The 22,197-nt window shown below is 28.7% G+C and overlaps 2 protein-coding genes, 1 long non-coding RNA gene and 1 pseudogene across 5 annotated transcripts; 2 read left to right on the forward strand and 2 right to left on the reverse strand.

Annotated features, from left to right (window-relative positions):
- Positions 1–1,700: 1,700 nt before the first annotated feature.
- Positions 1,701–12,356, reverse strand: LOC145180224 (phosphoacetylglucosamine mutase-like). Its single transcript, XM_090082188.1, has 21 exons — positions 12,196–12,356; positions 12,029–12,102; positions 11,659–11,702; positions 10,993–11,078; positions 10,441–10,536; positions 10,222–10,295; positions 5,223–5,350; positions 4,830–4,982; positions 4,683–4,725; positions 4,433–4,513; positions 4,290–4,333; positions 4,021–4,081; positions 3,790–3,848; positions 3,588–3,689; positions 3,400–3,455; positions 3,111–3,168; positions 2,908–2,967; positions 2,750–2,812; positions 2,540–2,661; positions 2,078–2,129; positions 1,701–1,960 (listed from the first exon to the last, which is right to left on the reverse strand). Exons 1-21 carry the CDS (start codon positions 12,336–12,338, stop codon positions 1,865–1,867), a joined length of 1,695 nt encoding a protein of 564 aa, XP_089938314.1. The 5' UTR covers positions 12,339–12,356; the 3' UTR covers positions 1,701–1,864.
- Positions 5,126–7,512, forward strand: LOC149891105 (uncharacterized; annotated as a pseudogene). The gene has a single exon (XR_016450505.1). The product of XR_016450505.1 is annotated as an uncharacterized LOC149891105 (transcript).
- A 378-nt stretch (positions 12,357–12,734) lies between the features above and the next one.
- Positions 12,735–13,682, reverse strand: LOC145180489 (uncharacterized). Its single transcript, XR_016450807.1, has 3 exons — positions 13,556–13,682; positions 13,019–13,111; positions 12,735–12,893 (listed from the first exon to the last, which is right to left on the reverse strand). It is a non-coding gene; the product is annotated as an uncharacterized LOC145180489 (long non-coding RNA).
- A 624-nt stretch (positions 13,683–14,306) lies between these two features.
- Positions 14,307–22,197, forward strand: LOC145202382 (clathrin interactor 1-like). Of its 2 annotated transcripts, none has more exons than XM_090082186.1 (9): positions 14,307–14,526; positions 14,957–15,155; positions 15,484–15,622; positions 17,986–18,129; positions 18,713–18,869; positions 20,243–20,667; positions 20,750–20,880; positions 20,993–21,214; positions 21,418–22,197. In XM_090082186.1, the coding sequence occupies exons 1-9, from the start codon at positions 14,495–14,497 to the stop codon at positions 21,802–21,804; spliced, it is 1,836 nt and encodes a 611-aa protein (XP_089938312.1). In that variant the 5' UTR covers positions 14,307–14,494; the 3' UTR covers positions 21,805–22,197. The 2 variants fall into 2 exon arrangements, with proteins under 2 accessions (XP_089938312.1, XP_089938313.1); XM_090082187.1 differs by having other exon boundaries at positions 17,986–18,120.

Below are 22,197 nucleotides of genomic sequence, written 5' to 3' on the forward strand. Positions count from 1 at the left end.
GAATTTCTATTGAATTTCTATAGGCCATATGTTTCAAAAGCTTAAAGAAGTTCAATAGAACTTTTTGTCCTGGGATGTTCAGGCTGATATCATTACCTGAATCTTTCTTCTAGAATTTTGTTTTCCCAAACTACTTGCGCACAGCACGTTGATCAACTTTAAATATTGGTACAAAGTTCATTTCTTTCAAATTCGGAACTATTTCACTCCAGATGTCCCCCTCTTTCTTTCCTTGATTTCTTAAACTTATGAAATTCAGAAGTAAAACATTTCTACATCGACACAAGTTCTTCTCAGTTGTTCAGATGATTAGAGACAGAGTTAATCAATAACATTCATACTTTTCTTAAATGGTTTATTACAGAGTTACAAAGGTGACTTTGTAACTCTGTAGTAAATCATCGAGATCCCCTCCTTCTTATGAAAAAGATATTTAGTGAAATTTAGCCTCGCTTGTGAGCTATTTCCATCCCACCTGGTAATTTTCTTTCCGAAAAGTTAAGCCAGAATACTACAGAAAAGATTTCTATTTTTTTTTAAGGAAAAAATTAATAGGGCAGTATTAATTGATTTTGAAAAACATGACAGTTTTGTGTTGTTTTAATTTTCAAAGTCTTTTTTTACCAACGAGTTCTGTTTGTGCAAATGTTTAAAAATTAAAACTTTGCTTTTAAGTTTAATTTCTGTAGTATCAACTTGTTTAATCTCAGAAGCATTAACTCGTTTTATGCGTCGGTAATGCGACTGAATTAAATGTAAGAACATTGCATTTTCAACGCAACTTTAAGGGAGTGTTTACTTACTGTTTTTTTGGCTTTTTTTCCAATTTTTTGTTCCAAAGTAAAGATTCTATGCGAATTATTCACGACTACGACAACACTGGAGAACTTCTGTAAAATTCTTAGTGCGTGATATTATCCTGTGTACGCATGCGCTTTAAATAGTTTTACTGTTGACACTTTATTATGAGTATTTTTTAGCTAAAATACTTATTAAACAATTTTTTATCGTTAGTGCCAACAGAGTATAAGATGATTCTTATAGAATTTTTTATGGCTTTTAGATTGTGTTTAAGAAACCGAAACTAGAGAACATTTTCATATAGAAGTTAGTAACTGGTCGCAGTCAGTAAACCTGCTCGTTTTTATGTATATAAGATATATGTATACTGCGAAATTTTTTACAAATTATGATCACAACAGTGTATCAAATACTAGTTGACAAATACTAGCGAAATGATAGAAGTTGCTAAGATTAAAGCAAGCGATGCGGGTTAAGAAACTCCGCCGATATTTTCACCAAAATCTATTTTCAAATAAGGGGTACTTTTTAGTATTTAAACTTAACAAGAACAAAATTTTTAAAGTAAAAGCTATTTTTTATGAATTTAAAATTTTTTCAAAAAGAAAGATTGTTTACTTATAAAATAAAAGATTGAAAATTCACCAGAAACTTATGACAATTTATAAAAAAAAAAAAAAAAGAAAAAAAACCCTTAACTTTTTATACATAAAACGGCCTGTTTTGTCGTGGTTCTACATTTTTTTTACGTTTAATTATGAAACATCAGAGAAAAAAAAGAAAAAAACCTTAAGAACATATATATATATGTATAAAGAAAAGTTATTCAATATAAATCCTACCTTAATCTGACCAAATAAAAGGTTAAAATGAAATATCGAATTATTATAACTAATATATTTTTTAAATATTTATTTAAACCTTTGTTTATTTATAAAGCAATTAGCCAAATGACGTAGCATTAACCTTCCATTATTCCCACCTTTTCACTGGATTATTAAACATAATAAATGAAAATTATATAAATTGTATAACACAACGTTGCATCTCAGAAACAAAAGAATTAGCCAGTTAAATCTGCAGTTGGGCGGATTCCAACGCCTTCACACATATCATAAACCGCCTGGCAGACTAAACCACAAACGCTCTCGGTTATACTCTAATGAAGAGAGAAACAGTCGAATTTATTTCCGAAAAAAAAAAGGGGACATTTCACATGGGTGTAAAGCTCTTAAAACAACTCGAGTAAAAAAAAAAAAAAAAAAAGAATCCATACCAAAGACTCGGCTTCGACATAGACCCGAACAACATCTTCTGTACCAGAAGGCCTAAAATTCACAATAAAATTAAGTTCATTTTTTAAAAATGCTCTTTGATTTAAATTGACTTTTGCAAACCTGCAATCAAATCAACTATTATCGCTTTTAGAGAATTCAAAAGGGTTTATCATCTTCAATATTTTATCAAAGAAACTAATTTATCCATCAGGACGCATAAACTGAATATCGTGATCGATATAAGAAATACAGAATTGGAGCGTTGAGCTTTGAGCAAGCACAAAGAGCTGTTACTTTGCCTTTAACTTAACATATTTAGGTTTTTTAAGAAGTTGCGGTTTTCAGACATTTTGTTTGCTTTTACAAAAATATTATTTCCTTAACTACATTACTTCAAACATGTAAATGATTTGTCTGCATTTCTTACAAATGGAACCAAGTAATAAAGTACAACTAATCACCTGACAAATGAACGGCAATGAGGCCAAGATTTAACAATTTCGTCAATCTTCTGCTGAAGTTCTTTTGGCTCGATCAGTCGGGTTTCATCATGGTTTACATTTAATATGCGACGATCTTTCACCTTAAATGACACAGGTGTATTAAAAAAAAAAACGCTATAAAAAAAAAAAAATTCTTTTAAGAAAGAAGATATGCAAAAGCAAACTTACAAATACTTTGGCAAGTTTGTTGGGTAAGTCTTGGTATTCACTGTCCCATTCAACGCAATTCCACTAAAATTTGATACGTAAGCTTAAGTAATTGGTTTTTTTAAACTTCTCTCCAACAAAGAAAAAGAAAAGAAAAAGAAAAAACGAATATCAAAAACCTGCTTCTCATGTAAAATTGATTCAACTAAAAGCATATCTGAAATTGCATCACCCACAGTCTAAGTAGGAATAAGTATACTTAAATGATAATAAATTAGCATTAATCATATCCACTGAAAATGAAAAAATAAAATCTACTTAAAGATAAAAAATTCACGCTTTTTAAAAAATTGTAAGTTAAAAATATAGAACTCTGTATCACCTGATTGGTGAGTTCCATAAATGCACTTAGTTTATCAACTGCTTCTTTCTGTTTATTGCTAAAAAAATTTTAAACTTTAAAACACAACAGAACACCACAAGGACAAAAAAAAGAAAAAAAGCAAGAAAACAAAAAGTAAAGGAAAACTTTTATTATATATTTTTTTCAACCTTTAATTTTCAACTTTTTTTCAACCTCTAGTTTTCAATTTTTTTTCAACCCCTAGTTTTCAATTTTTTTTCAGCCTCTAGTTATCAATTTTTTTCAACTTCTAGTTTTCAATTTTTACCTGAGATCTTTTCTAGGATTTCTTATTTTTTCTGATGCTTCATCACTAAATATTACCTATAAAAAAAATATTACCTATAAAATAAATATTACCTAGAAAAAAATTTACTTTCAAAATAAAATTACAATAAAACATGCCAAGGAAGAAGAAAAAGAAACTAAAAATAAATACAGTTTATATTTTCTTACTGTTCCATGGCCATTAGCTTCAAAGTAAACACCAATGTCAAACTCTTTAGCTTTGTGATGAAGATGCTTGACACCTGTTTTTGTGATGCCGACCGGAACATTCTAAGGTAATAACAAAGTAAAAGCTTTTGTAAACACAAAATATTGTTCTGGTAAAGTTGGCTTCCTGTTAGAAAATAAGAACGTAATAAAAACAAATTACTAATTTCTGTGTTAAGTATTTTGTAGAACTTCCATTAGCATAGGCTGTTTGAACAACACCTAAGAAAACAAACTAAGTTGGGTAAAAAAAGCTATAAAACAATAAAAGTGTATAAATATTAACTTTGTGTTTCTCTTTTCTGAGATTACCACGCAATAAGTGCTACAAAATTGAGCAAAGAAACATTTAAAAATGATTTTCATCAAAAATTTAAATACACAAACCACATACCCAAACCTCTAGTCAGCTCAATCCCAGCAATGTTTAACTTGTCTTTTATAAATGCAGCAATCTCAAAAAAAAAAAAAAAAATTCAACTAATCAAAAAATTGTATCAAAACAAAATTTAATGAAATGAAATTCAAGCATACAACTAATTAAAATCATTTAAAACTAATAGTTTTCTGTCATTTTCTATACACTTCTATAATAGAGCACACACTAATGCATATTCACACAAACAATATGCTAGCACTTGAAATAACAACAATAAAAAATACCAGTGTTGCTATTTTGTCACCATCAAGCAAGCAAAATTTTCCATCTAAAAACATTTAAAAAAATCAACTCTGTAATGAACATTCATTTTATAACCTTATAACAAGAATACTTCACGATTCAAAAGATAAAAAAAAACCTTTACCTGCATTTACATAGTAGTATACAATTCGATCTGCATCTCCATCAAAAGACAGATAGCGATTCCCAATGCTCAGATTCATTCCTTTTAAAACAAATGAATTATTTTCGGAGACACAAAAAAGTTTTATTTAAATATATCACATTTCAAATGTAAAATTGGCATTCTCTAGGTATATTATTCATGCACAACTTGATTTTGAATCTTTTGCTTAACATCCCCCTCTGCTCTTGTTTCTAGATAATCTACCAACCTACAGGTGCTTTTTGATGAGTTTTGACATAATCAGCTCCACACTTAACATAAAAAAGAAAAAGAAAAAAAAAAAAAAAAAATATTAGCTGATCATCTAAAAAGTAACTTTAAAAACTCGTTTTTTATAAGATTACAATAAAATTACATCTTTATTAAGAGCAAGAACATCAGCTGATCCATTGTTGTATAGCTGTATTTGAAGAGTACCATCTAAATACTTTAACATCTCTAGAATCTTTATAGCTCCAACACCATTTGCACCATCTACCATTAATGTGTTAGGCTTACGCTCCCCAAACTGTATAAAGCAGATTTTAGAAAACTAAAAACTTTTGGTCATTAAAACTAACTCATTAATAGATATTAAAGTTTTTAACATCATGTTTGTCTCAATTACGTTAAGGCATATGAACAACAGAACAACATTAACTTATTTACTTGTATTTAAAAGACTGTTTTAAAAAGTTTAAAAATTTAAAAGAGTAGTTTTATATCTTTAAATGAATAAAAAAGCATGAAGAATATTTTATGAACTTACTATTCTCTTTAAATTGAGGAATGCTCTGGAAAACTTTTCATAATAACCTTTCTCAGTTGGTTCTCCATAAGCTCCATCAGTGTTAATACAGCAAACAATATAATGTAACTGAGGGGTCGTCAGCAAACCTTAAATAGAATGGTTTGATCCTTTCTTTTAAATACTGTTTCAGAAATTATTGCTTACTTACATTCCTAACTCATAATAACGGCAGTATGAATGCTGTATGGTAACAGAATACATAAATGAATTGATGAATTAGAAAATTAGAATCCATTGATAAAATTTTTTAAACTTTACTTGAATAACAGGCGTAATATTATAAAGTAACCAGGGTTTACTTTTTCATAATGCTCCTACATTTTTGCAATCATTTTCAGCCAAAATGCAAATTAATAACTAAATTTAGAAAACACCACAAATTTAGCAGAAGTCACTATTTTGCATTTAATGTGAACAATTATTTATTATTAAAATCAGATGAATCTGAAGCCTATTGAAATGAGATGCATCTAAAGCACATTTTTCAATTTCCAATTTGATAAAAAAAAAAAAAAAAACTATCAACTATTATTTTTATTTAGTTTTGCTTTAGACAAACATTATAAGATAAAATTTATGAAGAAACTTTGCTAATATCAAGGAACTTAAATACAAAACAAAAATCTTTTGTAATTTTTTTATTTCAACATTTATTTACTCATTTATTAGCATTCATATACAACAATTGTCAAGAGGCACCTTCTTTAAAGTTTTTACATGAAAAATTAACTCATTTAAACATTATTTAGAGTTACAAATATTGGCTGCCCACTAAAATAAAAAGCTCATAAGACAAATATTGAAAAAAAAAAGCAAAAGAACAAATTAGATCACAAAGATCAAATAAATCAGAGAAATTGAGAAATAAATCAGAGAAGGATTGATGACGACTGTCAATTCCTTTAAATAAAAATCCAGAACAGGATGCATTGGAGCATTTTACAAAAAGCTTAATCTATTAGCAAATAAAATTTGAGAAGCATTATCAGCTAATCTTAGAAAATTACTTGCAAATATTCAAATGTTTTAATATACTTGAAGATCTTGAAATGCAGGATTGGCAAAAAGCCAGGATTTGGAGCAAAATTCTAACCCAACTGGGTTTACGCTAATACAAAATCTCTGGTTTGCTACAAATCTTTAGTATCAAAGCTGGATTATTTTATAGTTATTTAAGAAATTTTTTATTTTTACAGGTGTATCGTCTTATACAATAGCTTAGTTAATAATTAAGATTGCATTTTTTTCAAATACAAAAACAAAATTTAAATGTATGTAGAAAAATTTTTTCAAAAATTTTAAAATGTAAGTAGATTACACATTCTTCAACTTGCCAAAGTATCTTTGGAAGAAATAAAGGCTTGAGAATGGATAAAGTGACCATAGTAAGTGATCAACCAAATAACGTAATATGTACCTATTGCAAAGAGAGTATAATTAAAAAAATAGAGAGAGTTAAGAGCCATTTGGACAAATGCAGAAGAAAGAAAAAAGGAAGTGCTAATGATTCTGCAGAAGTATTTAGCAAGATATCAGTTTTAGACTCAAAGCCATCTACATTTGAAGTATCAAATAAGTCTAACCAGTCAGAAGATGAAGAGCAAGATCATTTAAGCTTTGTTAATGATGCTTCTTATTATTCAATTTTTCAACTCCAACAAAGATGGAATTACAAACATCCATTTCTAAATTTGTTGCTACAACAACAACAAGTAATCAAAAGGTGAACTAGATTTTCAAGTTGCAAGGTTTTTCTTTTCAGCAATTATACCATTCAACGTAGTAGAAAATCTTGAATTTACCAAACTGATTAAAAAACTTAGACCTGGATACAAGCCACTAAATAGAAAAAAGATATCTTCAGAACTCCTAGTAAAGATAAATGAAGAAGTAATCAATTCAATGAAAAATGATCTTACTGATGATTGTGCTGTTACCCATATCAAGATGGTTGGAGCACAGGCAGTAATGATACTATAATTGCTCATAGTACCCATAATGGAAGCAAACCCTATCTCATTTCTGCAGTTGATGCTGGAAGCCAATTAAAAACAGCAAATTATTGCACTTAGGCTGCTAAGGAATTTTAATTAAAAAAAATTGCAAAGAAACCTTCAATCAAGATGTCATTGCGAGATGTATAAATCTATATATATCTGAAGACCACACTGGAAAAACGATCAAGCTACATTTTTGCTTTTTTCGGGTTTTTGCCCCTGTTATATTCAGCTGCAGTTTAACTATATAATAATTGACTATATAACTAGAAAGCTGATCAAATTACACAGATATTTAGCTTAACAAAAAAGCGAGCTATGGTTTTTTGAAGTTTAAAATCTAATTTACTCAAAACAATAAAAATGTAGCTTGATCGTTTTTCCAGTATGGTCTTCATCTGTGTGCATGTGTGTATGTATGCATGTGTGTACATTACTATAGTTAAAACTGTCTATTAAAAATTTTTGCAATATCAAAATTTAGTTAATGTTGAAAAAGAAATTTAAAAATTTAAACAGAGGATTGAACTCCTTTCACACCATAGGGGAAAAAATTTATTTTTAGAAAATATCCACCAGTAAAGCTTTGCATTTTTGATACCATCATAACATGTACAGTTTTTATAACCTAAACTTTGAAAAAAACATCCCAAAAAAAAAAAAAGTTTAAACAGGTCCAGGATTTTTAGTGTTCAAAATAGGTAACTTATTCATACTGATGTCAAGAAATTAAGGTGATTTTCAGGTTAATCTTGTAAGATACTACAGAAAGATTAATTTTTTTTTATACTAAAAATTTGAGTCCCCCCCCCCCATTCCAAATTCCACATTTGGAATGGGGGGACTCAAATTTTTAGAATAAAAAAAAATTAATCTTTCTGTAGTATCTTAAACAAGATTGAAATTCTTCAAAGAAATTTAAGTATCATTAAAAATTTCTTATCATTTAAAAATGGTGACCATGTAAAATTTGCAGCCCCATCTATTTGAGGGGAGGTAATTCAAACTGCACTATTAAACTAGACTAAAATTCATTTTACAGATGAATTTTAGTCTAGTTTAATAATGCAGTTTGAATTAACATATCTTGAGCAACAAAAAGCCTTGGAGTTGGTCTTATGGTATAATTGTCTTATGTGCAATTATTTTTCACTTAAAAATGGTTTAAACAACATAAATGTTTGCACATATATTTTTATTACATTTGCCTTCAGTAATATTTTCTAAGAGATACACATACATGTTTTAACATGATTTTTAAATTTTAAAGTAAAACTGTTTTAAAGAAAAAATGTTGGGAGTTGTACTTAAATTAGAATTTGGAAAATCTAAGCTTTGGTACCACAGTTTTGATAAAAAAAAAAAAAAATCTATGGGCTGAAATATTATTCCAAATTTTTTTAAAATTCTATTTGTATTTTCACTAACTATTAGGTTGTTCAATAAATTTGTGCTATTCTTTTATTTATATAAAATTTTTTGTTAAAGCAACTGGCTTGCAATGGGAGTTGCAATCAGAAACATCTGTTCCATTTACATAGAAGGCTTCATAGCTAAAAGAACATCTCCCAAATAGTTTGATCAATTTTAAAAATAGTCAATTTGAGCTAAGTGATCCTCCTTGGTCTGGGTGCCCAAAGGAGTTTGATGAAGAGAGATAAGTTACCCTTCTCCAAGAAGAAAATGGCCAACCAACTCAAAACTGGCTGAACAACTTGACTATTCTTCACAGACAGTGCTCAATCATCTTGATTCAATGAGAAAAGCCCAGAAGCTTGGAACTTGGGTCCCTCACCAACTAAGACAAAACAATAAAAATCAAAGGGTTACTGTTGCTGCTTCTCTGCTTGCTAGATATCACCTGGCTGCCCAACAACAATGCCTAGTTTTATCTAAAATTGTCACTATAGATGAAAAATGGTGCCTTAACATTAACATAAAGCCACAAAAAGGGTAGGTAAGCAAAAATAATCAATGGCACATGTCAAGCAAGATCCACTTTCATGAAAAATTATTTCCTGTGTATGGTGGGGAATTGAGGACATCCTTCATTAGGAGTTGCTTGATAGAAACTAAACAAGTAGATGAGTAGCTGCAGCTATCCTGCAAAAACAACAAAATTATCTTTGTGAACTGTTACTGCAACATGACAATTCCACACCTCATAAAAACTACCATCCAGGAGCTCTGATAGGATGTTATTCTGCATCCAACCTACTTGACTTACATTATGCCTTCTAATTCCAATTTGATCTGCTCATCTTCAAATGCTCTACATGGTACCTTTGAAAATAATGAATTGTATATTTGGCTTGAAAATTAGTTTGGTTCAAAACAGTACTATTACAAATTAGACTAAAATTCATCTGTAAAATCCTTATTTAGTGAAAAATTTGTTTAACATTCAAAAAGCTGTGATTTTTAAGTTGATATTTCCCCAAGTGGAAGAGATTGTAAACTTAACATGTCGCCATCATGAAGCAATAAGAAAGTTTTTACATTTAATATTATTTTCATCCACATTTGGGGCAGGGGACCCAAATTTTCTGGTTACTATTAGTTCCAGGCTCTTTCCACAGCAATTTTTTGTAAAACATTCTTATTTGAAATAAGTATATATAAAAAATTCAAAGTCTGCATTATCTCTAGAAGTTACCTATCTTTAACAACAAAAATTCTGGCAACACCTGTTTAAACCTATTTTACTTTTTTGGAATTTAACAGAATATTTTTAAAATCTTAGTTATAACTGTAAATGGTTGTGTCAAAAATGCAAACTGTTTTGAGTGGACATTTTATAAATTAATTCCATTATGCTGTGTTTTACCTGTTATTAATATGCTTTTTTTTAAATCTCCTTTTTACCAAATTAACTATATTTTGAGTGCAAACTTTTTTAAAGCTTTGTCTATTTGTAGCATGTTTAGTTATTTAGCTATTTAAAATTTAAAATATCTTACCAAAATCATCACACCACCCATCAAGAACTTCTACACCTTCTTTAACAGAACTTATAAGAGCGTGACTACTAGGCCTATTTAAGAAAATTAACAGACTGTCAAAACAATATTCAAACCTTATAGAACATTGTAACTATTCACTATTTATTTTAAAAATATATATATGTTTAGTTAAATGCAAAGATTACTTTTAGAAATAGATAAAAAAAGAGATCTTGCCTTGTATCACTAGCCACAACAACTTTCCCCACAACTGAAAGATCAATATTATATATTTCAACAATAGCAGATAAAGTTGCTGCTACTTCATTGTCACTAAAAAGGAATTATAAACACTACTACATAAAAAAAAAGAAAAACAAAAAGACAATCTGCATTAACCATTTTTTAAAAAAAAAACTGTGGCAAAGCTATTGTTGCAGATCAGTGTACCACTTATCACTGATCTGCAATGACTTTGCCACAGAGATCACTATACCACTAGATTACTGCAACTAAAACTTCTATACCACTCAATTTTAAGTGTGAAGAAATTCTTTTTGTGCACACCTTTCTAAAAGAATTTTTCTGTTAAGATAAATAATAAGGAAAACCTAAGTAAATTTATTAATTCTACTTGTGCACATTTTAAGAGTAAATAATTTCTTTTAGTTAGACTGATGATCAGTTTTTAAAAATCTGATAAATGCCTATTGTCACTAAAAAAATATGGCGTCATTTTCTTGGGATTTACTATAACTTTATTTGAATAATATTTCTTAGCATAATTACGCTGCTCTTGCCAACTGTGTAGCTATTTCCTCCCAGGATTCTTCTAACATTTCACCCAATGGATCAATTAATTTTATTCCATTGTCCTAAATAAAAGTGAACATCTATGCATATGGAAAAACACACTGAAAATGTGCACACAAGAAGGATTTTATTTTGAAAGTAAACAAAATTATTACTATAACTAGCCAATTATAGTTAGACGTGTTTGTAAATTGTAAGTCAATGGTTAAAAGCCGGATTTAAAGTCAGAGATGAGGATAAAACTATACAAAGCTTTGTAAAACTATATACAAGTTCATAATGAATGTTTGAAAGTTTATTTGAAGCTTTTAAATAAATAAAAAATTAGTTCTCTATATTCAGTCATAGTACCAGGCAAGTACCAGGCAAAAATTAGTTCTCTATATTCAGTCATAGTACCAGGCAAGTTAACTAAAATATCTTTTATTCATAAAAAGAAATCTCAGGAAACTTTTATTTGCATCATGAAACCTAGTCAAAAATTAATCCCCAAATCACTACCACACCTTGTGGAGCAAAAAAGTATGATCAGTGTATTGCATTCATTTTATGCTCCACATCTTAATGAAGTTTATTTTTCTTGATTCTTCTTAAAATACTAAGTATACAAACAGTAAAACATAATTCAGCATAAATCAAAACCTGCACAGGATTATGGGATGCTGTTATCATCACACCAATAGTTTCTAAAATAAATGAAAGCAGCATTGTATTAGATTTGCATTTCAGGCATTTCTGTGATGTAAATCCATTATTTTTTTCTATTAACTTTTTTTGTACAGCTCAAATGATTTACTTATAAGTTTATGATAAAAACTTTAGACTTTTAGTATCCTACTAAGATCAAACCTATCCAAGATGAAAAAAATTAAAACTAGATTGCTACTACAGCTGCTTTAATAAAAGAACTAATAAAACTGAATGTAGATTCATGTCTAATTTAGTATATGAAATTTTACAAATATTAACTTAGAGAAAAACCAATTAAAATGAATCTTATGACTTCACTCACGTCCATTCTTTACTTTAGAACGAAGTACAGCTAACAGTCCAATTCGAAACACAACAGAGTCCAACAAATCTGCTCTACAAAGTTTAAATTTAAATTTTAAAATTAAAGTTACAGAAAAAACCTCTTTAAAAAAAGGTTTTGATAGAGCTTTCATAATTAATACATACTTTTCTCTAAAACCAGCAGTGCCATATGTAAAATGGAAGTCAGGCTTAGGGTGCAAAACAGATGTTCTGTTAATTAAATCCACATCCAAAAGAGACATTCTGTATATACTAATAACTGAGGCTGAAATTAACACATCTGCCATTTAAAAAGTAACAACTCTTAGGTATATATAAATAGCTGTCAAACATGCAAAAAAAACTCTATTCTACTTCAGATTAGTTAAACATTATTGAATCCAATTGGTCTTAGATTAAAATTAAGTTAATCAAGAGCTTGTTTTATTAGGAAAAAATCAAGAATTGATGGCTAGGATACATAAAAATTATCTTCTTTAAAGAATTATTAAAACATGCAGAACTATTTTTAAATAGATGCAAATCGGGAAATGCATTTGAAAACAATACATTTTTATTGAAAGAACTAACCTTGCTTCTAACGGTAAAGAAGGTAGTTTTGATTACCTCACCTTATAATGGTATTTATATACATCCTTATCTTAAAAATAAATTTTGTTTCTTACAAATTAACTACAACAATACAAAACTAAGAAAATTTATTTCAATTTTATTGTTTTACATAGTTGTTGAATGAATAATCATTTTCACTAATGAGTTGACGCTTTAGGTGTTTCTTTTTTCTTGCTGAGCTTATATAGAAGAAATGCACCAAAGAAGAAACCAACATTGGCAACTACCAACTAAAATGATAAATTATGCAATTATTGATAAATATATTTAATGAAGTATATTAGAACATAATAGAAACTGTTTATTGAAATCTTAGTTTAAAGAAAAAACTAAACTTAGTCTCTTTAAGACTTACATTACTGCGCCCACGAATAGTGTCAGTATTAAAATAAAATCGCCATCCAGTTCGAGCTAATTGTTCTGGAGTCAAATGCTCAGCCATTTCTCTCTAAAAACATAAACATTTGTAAACTCTAATTCAGTGGATTCCTATGTAGCCTCACAGGTGCAAGGGGTTTAAAGTTTAGGTTAACCAGGTCTTCAGTGAATAATTCAACTTTTGAATAACAAAAGTTATGTGCATGATACATATGGGGTAAAAGAGTCATAGAAATGCTTAGGTGGGGTATGGTATAAAAAGACTAGGAAAACACTGCTCTAATTCATGTTTTTAGATGCAAAATTAAATTTCTCTATTTAAGGTAAAAGATCAGTTCACATTAAATACCAAGTCAGTTCAGATGTGCAATTTATATTTACACTGTTCAGATCAATGCAACTTATCTTTACATTGATTCATAAAAAACCAATCAAAGAAAGATTAATAAATTTCTAACTTGTTTATTAAAATAATATAGGACTTTGAAAATCTAAGTATATACTAGGATCTCACCAAGAAATATATGTCCTGTCGTCCTAAAACTTAGTCGAAGAGGTATTCCCTTTACAAGACGAATAATTTGTACGGAAACGTAGAAGCGGGGGGAGGGGGGATCTATTTAGAGGGGAGGTGGGTAATAAGGTGGGCGGGGGAGGTAGTGAGACGGGGTAAGTTGGGAAGGGGTCATAATTTTGGGATGAGTTACCAATGTTATAGAATCGTCAAAATAATATTTCTGCTCCGAAATTTGTTTTTCCGAAAAGACATCAAAAAGTTGCTAACATTTGGCAGATACTTTAAGGTATGTCTGCAGTAAATCTGTGAGGCCTACAAGGTATGTCAGAGATCAAGATGATATGATGTTGCACTGAAAAACACTAGAAGGTTCGGCGAACAAAAGCATTAAGTTTTTAAGTTTTAAAGTAGAGTATGATAACTTTAAGTTCTTTAACCGTTTTCAATGTTGATGAAAAATGTATTTCATTTGCATTATTCATGATAAATTAAATGTGTTTTTTGTGAAATGGTGCAGAAGAGAAATGAGAACCTTTAGTGGGGGTCCAATGACTCATTTTGCTGCATGAACTGTGTTGTTCGGCTCCTTTAAAGTTTAGCGTAAGCAAGAATGCATCGCAGAGTACTCTTGGTGATATTAAGAAATTTTTGGCATTAATAAATTTCAAGTTAAATTAAAAAATACTAATAACAACTGCTATATATAAGTAAGCATGCATTAATAATGCTTTTTAACGTTGATAATACCCAGATCTCTTTTATCAGGCGCGGTAGTGACTACCATTATTGTTGTCCTTAAACATTTTTACGTGATAAAATTTTGATTTTTGCCATTTAGATCTAGTTACAATACATATTTCACTATTATATAAGCATTATTAAATCTTCTACCGTTGAATAGTGTTTTGTTTCTGAAAACCTTCAGTTGACAAAAAAATGTGGAAAATACGTGAAATTCAAGACAAAGTGTAAGTGCATTTATTTACCTGTGTAATAAAATAGCTTCTGTTGTTGCCTACTCTTTCTAAATTATTAAACATATTGTTCTATAAACGATTTTTTATATTCCTGTGTATTAAATTTACTAAATATTTTGTATGTTTTAAATGTATAAGTCATGTGTTTCATATCTGTGTTTGCATGTGCTTAAAAAATACCAATTGTTTGGATACATTGTGTCACATATTACTGACCCATCATGTAAGTGTATGTGCTGTTTATTCATATTTTAAAAGTACCTTTATGAAATATATTCTTTAAAAGTAGGTACATGATTGAATTTATGGATCAGTAGTAGTGGTAGCAGGCCTTCTTACTTGGCAAGATTGATCAGTTATAATCTAATCATTGTAAAACCAACTTAAGATATTAACATTGTAGTATGTTTTTATATTTTAGCACAAATGTGGTGATGAACTATACAGAAGTGGAAACAAAAGTTCGTGAAGCCACAAATGATGATCAATGGGGCCCACATGGATCAATAATGAATGAGTTAGCAAAATTTACATACACTTATGAACATTTCCCAGAAGTGATGGGTATGTTATGGAAAAGAATGTTGCTGGAGCAGAAAAATTGGAGGAGGGTATACAAGGTAGGTTACTTATTCTTTGTTATTCTGTTTTTCTGTTATTATTTTTTAAAAATTTTCTTGTACTTGATGATTTCTTTGATTTTCATTCATAAAACCAATATATATATATATATATATATATATATATATATATATATATATATATATATATATATATATATATATATATATATATGTGTGTGTATATTTATATATAACCAATATATATTTTTTTAAATAAATTTAAAGTTTAAAAAGTTTAGTATTTTATAACTAAAAAACAAATAGTCTTATTTCTTAACAGTTTATTAAGATTGTTTGTGTCTGGAACATTGTATGTTGTTTTTAGAGTCTTTTATTATTGCGCTATCTCATAACTAATGGGTCAGAGCGTGTAGTAACAAGTGCTCGTGATCATTTATTTGATATGCGACAACTTGAATCCTACCAGCATATTGATGATTTTGGAAAGGACCAAGGATTAAACAGTGAGTGGAGCTTATTTTTATACATAACACTTTATATACTATCATATACACAGTTGCTTTTTGAAAGCTGCAAAAGAGCCTTTATGATAAGAATCACTTGTAGCTGGTTTTTAAAAATTATTTATTTTGGCATGGTTTTTTAAAGAGATAAAGCATTTTATTTTAACTTTTTTTTTATTTTTATTACAAAAATATAAACTACTAAATTATGAACTATATTTTTGGTGTATTCTTTTTTAAGTATTTAATCAGTAAAATTTACTTGTGTAGATTTTTACAAAGAATGTCCCTTAGGCTATTTTATTCTTGATGTAAGAATCTATTACCTTGTATTTGCATGTTCAAAGTTTAGGAGTTTTCTTAACTGCATCTCTATCAAACAGTAAAACAAAGGATTTTACATGTCTGCATGTTTTCATGAAAAGCACCAAAAATATGCAAGCATTCTTCTACAGCATTAAAAAAGTTTTTAATGGTTTTGACCTTACAAATCTTCAGTATTATAATTGTTCAAGCAATCTTATTTAGCAATAAAGGTTTTACCAGAACTAAGAAACTGCTCCATCAAAAAATTTAATTTTTTGACATTTCTGATGTTTTGGTAAAATAAAAGAGAGTGTTTATTGCATTTAAAGTTATCAAATCAAATGGTCATGATATTTATAAGTGGATGCACCCCAAAAACCACTTGGTCAGAAAATGTCGAAGTAAAAGAAGGAAATGTGTCAAAATGGATTTATATTGGTTTATTTCTAGCCATGGATTAGGCAACATAGAAGATGTCCAAAAACAACATTTTGGTCAGTATAAAAAAATAGATAAATTCAGGTAAGATCATTATAGGCTTTCTACCATCTATTTTAAACACACTTTATGACTTGTAAACAGATAGGACATTGCTTGCATCTAACTGCATGAGTTTACATAGGAGGAATCTTCCAATTATTAACATAAATACTTTTCTGTTCATTGAGTTGAACTCTGTAAACATGGCTTGTTTCTCCCTCATATTCTTGCTAAGTTGATCTAACAGTTGTATCACTCCTGCGTTAAGAGACAATGATGAGATAAATTTGTCACGATCAGCTTTTGTGGATGGATTGCTCTTCAGTGTGCATCCTCTAACTCTTAATGCAAATTTTGGTTTCCTTTAGACAAATCTAAATTTAAAAAAAAAAAGTCAAATGTTTAAAACTATTTGTTCATTCCTCAGACTGCAATGTTAGTTTTGTTTATGGACAACAAACAGAATTCTTAGAGTAATGCTCTATAAATCTTTTTAAATTTTTTTAATTATAAAAAACCAATATGACTTTTGTGGTAAATTGAAGTGTTCTGCAAAATATAAGTTAGCAGTGATACAATCATACTAAGAGAAGTATAACTAACTCCTACAAAAAATCATGTCTAAGTTCCAAACTGTTCAGAAATAATGACCAATCTAGTCCATGAAGCTTTTGGGGTGTGTGACAAAAATTGTTATCAACTTAACATTCTAGCAAAAGAACATATGCAAGTTTTAAGAATTCATACCTACCAGGATTAACCCCATATTGGGGTATCTTTCAAAGCCAAAAAAAAAAAAAAATACCTAAAAAAAATTCTAGGCCCTTCTACTTTCGATTGGTTTTTGGGTGCAGCCATTTATATGCTTTTTTCCATTTATTGGATGTTTTTATTTTTTCTAAAGAATAAGTTTTAAAATGGCTGAGTGTATTGCAAGAATATTCTATCAAAAAGAATGAAAGTTGAAAAATTTTAAATTTCAGTACAAAAATAAAAGCAAAATGTTTTTATCCTAAACTTCTGACTAGTTCACTTCAAGTTACTTTAAACTTGTTTACCATTTTTAAAGTAATTGTACCTCCAGTTTAAAGTTAAATGAAAAGCAAATTTTCATGAGCAATTAAGTCAAAATATATTTTTTAAAAAATAAAAATTTTTATGTTAAGTTGTTTTTTAAGTTAATTTTTTTTTTTAACTTAAAAAATAACCTAACATAAAAATTTTTTAAAAAATGTATTTTGAAAAAAAAGTAATAAAAAACAAAACATTGTGTTTTTTTCCTGATATTATGGGTGTGTGCAACTGTATATTGCTGTTCCTTCTCAAGATTGTTTATTTGGCATTACCTTCTTGTGTTTGGCTGAATCTCCTCTGAATTTTATCTATGATTCTGTCACTGTCTTGACTCTTAACAATTTTCGTAATGATTATTTTATGGTAATTTAGTTTTCCAAATCTCTTATTGCTTGTATAGCAGAAAATTTACATGGCAAAAGTAAGTTCTGTAAGCATATCAGTATTAAGAAAATACATGTAGTTCAAATTAAATGATAAATGAAATTTTGATTTTTTGTTAGTTCGTCATAAGGTTAAAGAAATAATAGATTTAGTTCAAGATGATGCACGTCTAAGAGATGAGCGCAAGCGCTCAAAGCAAAACAAAGATAAGTATGTGGGCATGTCATCTAATGTGATAGAAGACAACTTTTATAGTAAGTATGGTGAGTTTTTTTAGTTTTTTAGTTCTCAGATAAATTTTAAAAGTAATAATTACTTGTTGAAACATTTGAGACTTTTGTGACAAAAGTTTTTTTTTTTTTTTGGTTTTATAAACTTTTCAGGGATTTGACTATTAAACTATAAAATATTTAATACTTTAAATTTATAATTTTATTTATTATTTATTAATTTATAATTTTAATACATTAAATTTTTAAAAGGATTTAAATTATTAAAAAGATTTAAATTATTAAAAAGATTATTAAAGGAATTACTGAAGGGATTTGGTTATTAAAGGGTACAATTTTGTCATTGTATTGCTACTATGTATCACTTTCACATGATAAAAGGTGTGTTGCACTTGAATGAAGAAATGTTATTTTTTACACAGAAATTAACTTTAAAAAAGTTTGCCAACTAAAATTGTTTTGCTGATTATTATATTGCTCAACATTATTTATGACAATATAAATTTTTAAGACATTACAGAATTCAAACTTATTATAATCATCAAGCCATACCCTTAAAATTTCAGTTAATAATCTGTGTGAGATGAATAACTTATAAATATATTTATATAATTAGGTGACAGGTATAGTCGAGATATGAACACCTCTCAAAATCGAAGCGATTATGATGATGATTTCAGTAAAAAAACAACATTTCAACAGATAAGAGACACCATTGATTCCATCCGACCCGGTAAAAGAGATTATAGCGAATATGACACTAGGCCTAGCAGGTGATTCAACTTCTACAGATTTTATGATAAATTATGATTATGTGATAATTATTTTTTATAACAGTAAATCTTGCAGCAAGATGCTATACTAAAACCTGCAATTATGTTTTAAAATGTTATCCAGTATAATAATTTAAAATGTCAATAAAAAAACTGTAATAAATAAAAAATTAGCTCAACATCAGTAAACATTAACATTAGTATTTTAAGTATCCCCTCATCCTTTTTTGCAAGCTATGCATCAATTTTGCATTGATTTAATAAGATTTTCGCTAATTTTGGTTGAAAAATTATGGACCCTGTTCAGCCCTTGGCTTATGTTTTATCTATCCAAGACCAAATAGATTTGATTGGATTTAAATCTGGTGATCAAGCTGGTCAGGTGATATGTGTGGTCAGGTTATTAAAATTATTTAATTTTCTTCCATCTAAGTTTTTACTGAGCAAGTTAAAACTTGGATGGAAGAAACTGCAACCATTCGATGTGATTAATCAGCATGCCTGCTGATGGAACTGTGTTTGTTGATAGATATTGCACAAACCTACTCTATTAAAATTAAAGCATATATGTTATACCTTTCAGATTTAAATCTTTAAACAAGAGCTCAACTTTTAATATTTGTTCCTTTAAAATTATTTTCATCACTGAACTTCCAAATACCATGCAATTCTCCTTTTACACCATATTAATCTTGTGAGGGTTGGCTCTTATTTGACAAAGTATAAAGTTAATTCTCATGTTTATTAGTTTTTTTGGACCTACCAAAACCTGGATGGTGTTGAATGTTGCCATTCCTTAAGACATTCTTCACACTGATCATTTGCCACTTTGGTGCTTTGCTTACTACTTTTCAATCCATTTCTTTGTATTTTAAACTTCAGATTTTCATTGAAATCTCAAAAAAAAAGCTAAATTGGTCAGCAATTTTATGCAACCTTTTATAAGAAATGATTAAACTAAGATAAAATAGTTATAAATAACATTTGGTTTGCGAAGAAACTAAAATAGAAATAAATAGGGAGTAAAAGTCAAAATTTAATTTCAAATTAAAAGTTTCCAAAAATGTTTAAATACAGTTTAAGCCCTAGTAATTTTGGAATTAGTTATTATTAAAAACAAAGATGGTTCACAATAAATAAAAATTAGAATAAAGTAAATAAAAGTTGTATAGATAATTTTCAGCTAGTTAAGTAAATTTTAGTTACATGTTTTGCAAAAGATGATTTGTTTTTTTATGTAATTTAATTTTTTTTTTTTTTCATTATTTGAAAATAATTTATTATTATTATTATTATTTAGGCTGGTTTTTTTTGTTTGGTTTAAACAATTTTTATGTTTGTTTTTTTTTTTTTAATGTAAATTGTTGGTTTAGGCATAATACTTACCAAGATGAGCCTGAGGGTGGAGAGGAAGCTGTTGAAGAATACAAATCAGAAGAAGAAGATTCTTACAAATTTAAAACACCACGTGAAAATAGTTTAACAAATAAAGATGAATCTCAATCTTCTCAGCGTAAATCTGCTTCGCCTAAAAAAATAATAGATCTTGGTGCCTCTGCTAATTTAGGAAATCCTCAAAGTAAAGTATTGCCAAAAGTTTCCAATGACGAAAATAAGGAATTTTCTCAATTTAACTCTGCTCCTGTTCCTTCTGTTACTGCAGTTCCAACTAAGCCAACTGCATTTGATGATCTTGCAGATGTTTTAACAGCACCATTACCTTACCCGGCCCTCATTCCAGTATCTACAATTACAAATAACTCTCAAGGAGATCTATTTGGTGACTTCTCTTCAACATGTATGTCTTGTTTTTGAAGTTTTGCATACATAAACTAATCCACATATAGATTTTGTTAAATTGTGTTTTGATTTTGATTTAGCTCATGTTGGCCTATCTAACTCTAATGATGACTTTGCAAATTTCAATTCATTTGAATCCTTGAACCAAATGTCATTAAATAATTCTGCTGATGTTAACTTTGGACAGTTTGATTTAATGTCTAATAATCAGGTAAAAACCTTAATTTTTACTTTTTATAAACAGAAACTTTATTTTTTAATTTAAAGATTTTCATTTCTATGTCTTTTGTAATGAGTTTTTTTTTTTTTTTTTTAATATTTAGAATGTAAATGCAACACCTCAAAATCATCAAACATTCAATACCATGTCACAAAGTGATTATTACTTACAACAGCAGCAATCTATGATGATGCCATCTGTAATGCAACAGACAAATTTAATTGGGCTGCAACACCAAGCCAATGTTATACAGCCAACCTATCAAGCTCAATCCTCTCAAATGAAGTCACCTAACATGGGTGTTTTGGGAAGTCATCAACTTAATGTAAGTGAATGCGTATTAAAAAAAAAATCATATCTTTTGGAGTGTAAAAACTGCTTTAAAACTGATCGTTTTGTTACTAAAATCACAGACATATTAATCTCAGATATTTCACCTATCGGTCTTTATTCTAATTATGCACCTTCCATATTTCTTACTTTTGTAGACCACTAATTTAAGCTTTGTATGTTTGCGTAATGTTTTAGGCCAACTCTGATAGTGGTAAAAAAAGCCTTTGGGCAAATACTGGAGTTGACATAAGCTTAGACTATTTAAGCCCAGGTGCAACTCGAGAGAAAGCACCACTTCCAAGTATGAATCAGTTATCGAATAACTACGTTAATCAACAACAGCAGTTGGGAATAAATAGATTTAACATGCAACAGCAAAACTTAATGATGAATAGGCCTATGGTTCATAATAATTTAGGTATGCAACCTCCTATACGAATGCAAAATATGTCATCTATTCGTCCTAATGTAGGAATGCAAATTGGTATTGGACAAAATACGATGTCACAACCAATTGGAATGCAAATGAACATGCAGCCTATGAGCCAAAAAACGAATTTTGCGCAATATAAAGCGAGTTGATTTTACATTATCAGAACAAAATTTAATAAAAGAAGCAGTGAAGTAATCAGGGCATGATAGACAAATATTTATCACAAATGAAAACTGTTTGAGTCTCGCTATAACAGTGACCATAAAACCTTTACGCCCTCATTTCAGAGGTAGTAGCTTTCTCAAATTGAATTCAGGTTTCAGTTAAGAGTTTGGTTTTTTGATTATCAGAAATGTCTATTTCTTTTATATAACTTTTTTAAATAATTAAAAAAATTTGCACTTTATAGTGAAATAATTATTTTAATACTGTAATAATTATTTAGATGTTACATTTATTTTCCAATATTTTGTATATGCGTTTGTGTAATTTCTGAGTTGTATAAATTATACTTTTCAAGTGATGTCCTTTAGAGTGTGCTA

The sequence above is a fragment of the Hydra viridissima genome, unplaced genomic scaffold, assembly GCF_058129835.1.
Source record: "Hydra viridissima isolate aposymbiotic clone 2 unplaced genomic scaffold, HvirCarnegie_v1 scaffold_3, whole genome shotgun sequence".
Taxonomy (NCBI): Eukaryota; Metazoa; Cnidaria; class Hydrozoa; order Anthoathecata; family Hydridae; genus Hydra; species Hydra viridissima.

Bases quoted from the DNA above. Each gene is read 5' to 3' on its own strand.
- LOC145180224 (XM_090082188.1), bottom strand. From the start codon at position 12,338: ATGGCAGATGTGTTAATTTCAGCCTCAGTTATTAGTATATACAGAATG. The intron at 3,169-3,399 runs GTAAAAATTGAA...AAATTTTTTTAG, and splicing joins AATCCTAGAAAAGATCTCAG to CAATAAACAGAAAGAAGCAG. The intron at 2,813-2,907 runs GTTTTTGATATT...ATCAAATTTTAG, and splicing joins CAATTTTACATGAGAAGCAG to TGGAATTGCGTTGAATGGGA.
- LOC145202382 (XM_090082186.1), top strand. From the start codon at position 14,495: ATGTGGAAAATACGTGAAATTCAAGACAAAGT. The intron at 14,527-14,956 runs GTAAGTGCATTT...TTTATATTTTAG, and splicing joins CGTGAAATTCAAGACAAAGT to CACAAATGTGGTGATGAACT. The intron at 21,215-21,417 runs GTAAGTGAATGC...GTAATGTTTTAG, and splicing joins TGGGAAGTCATCAACTTAAT to GCCAACTCTGATAGTGGTAA.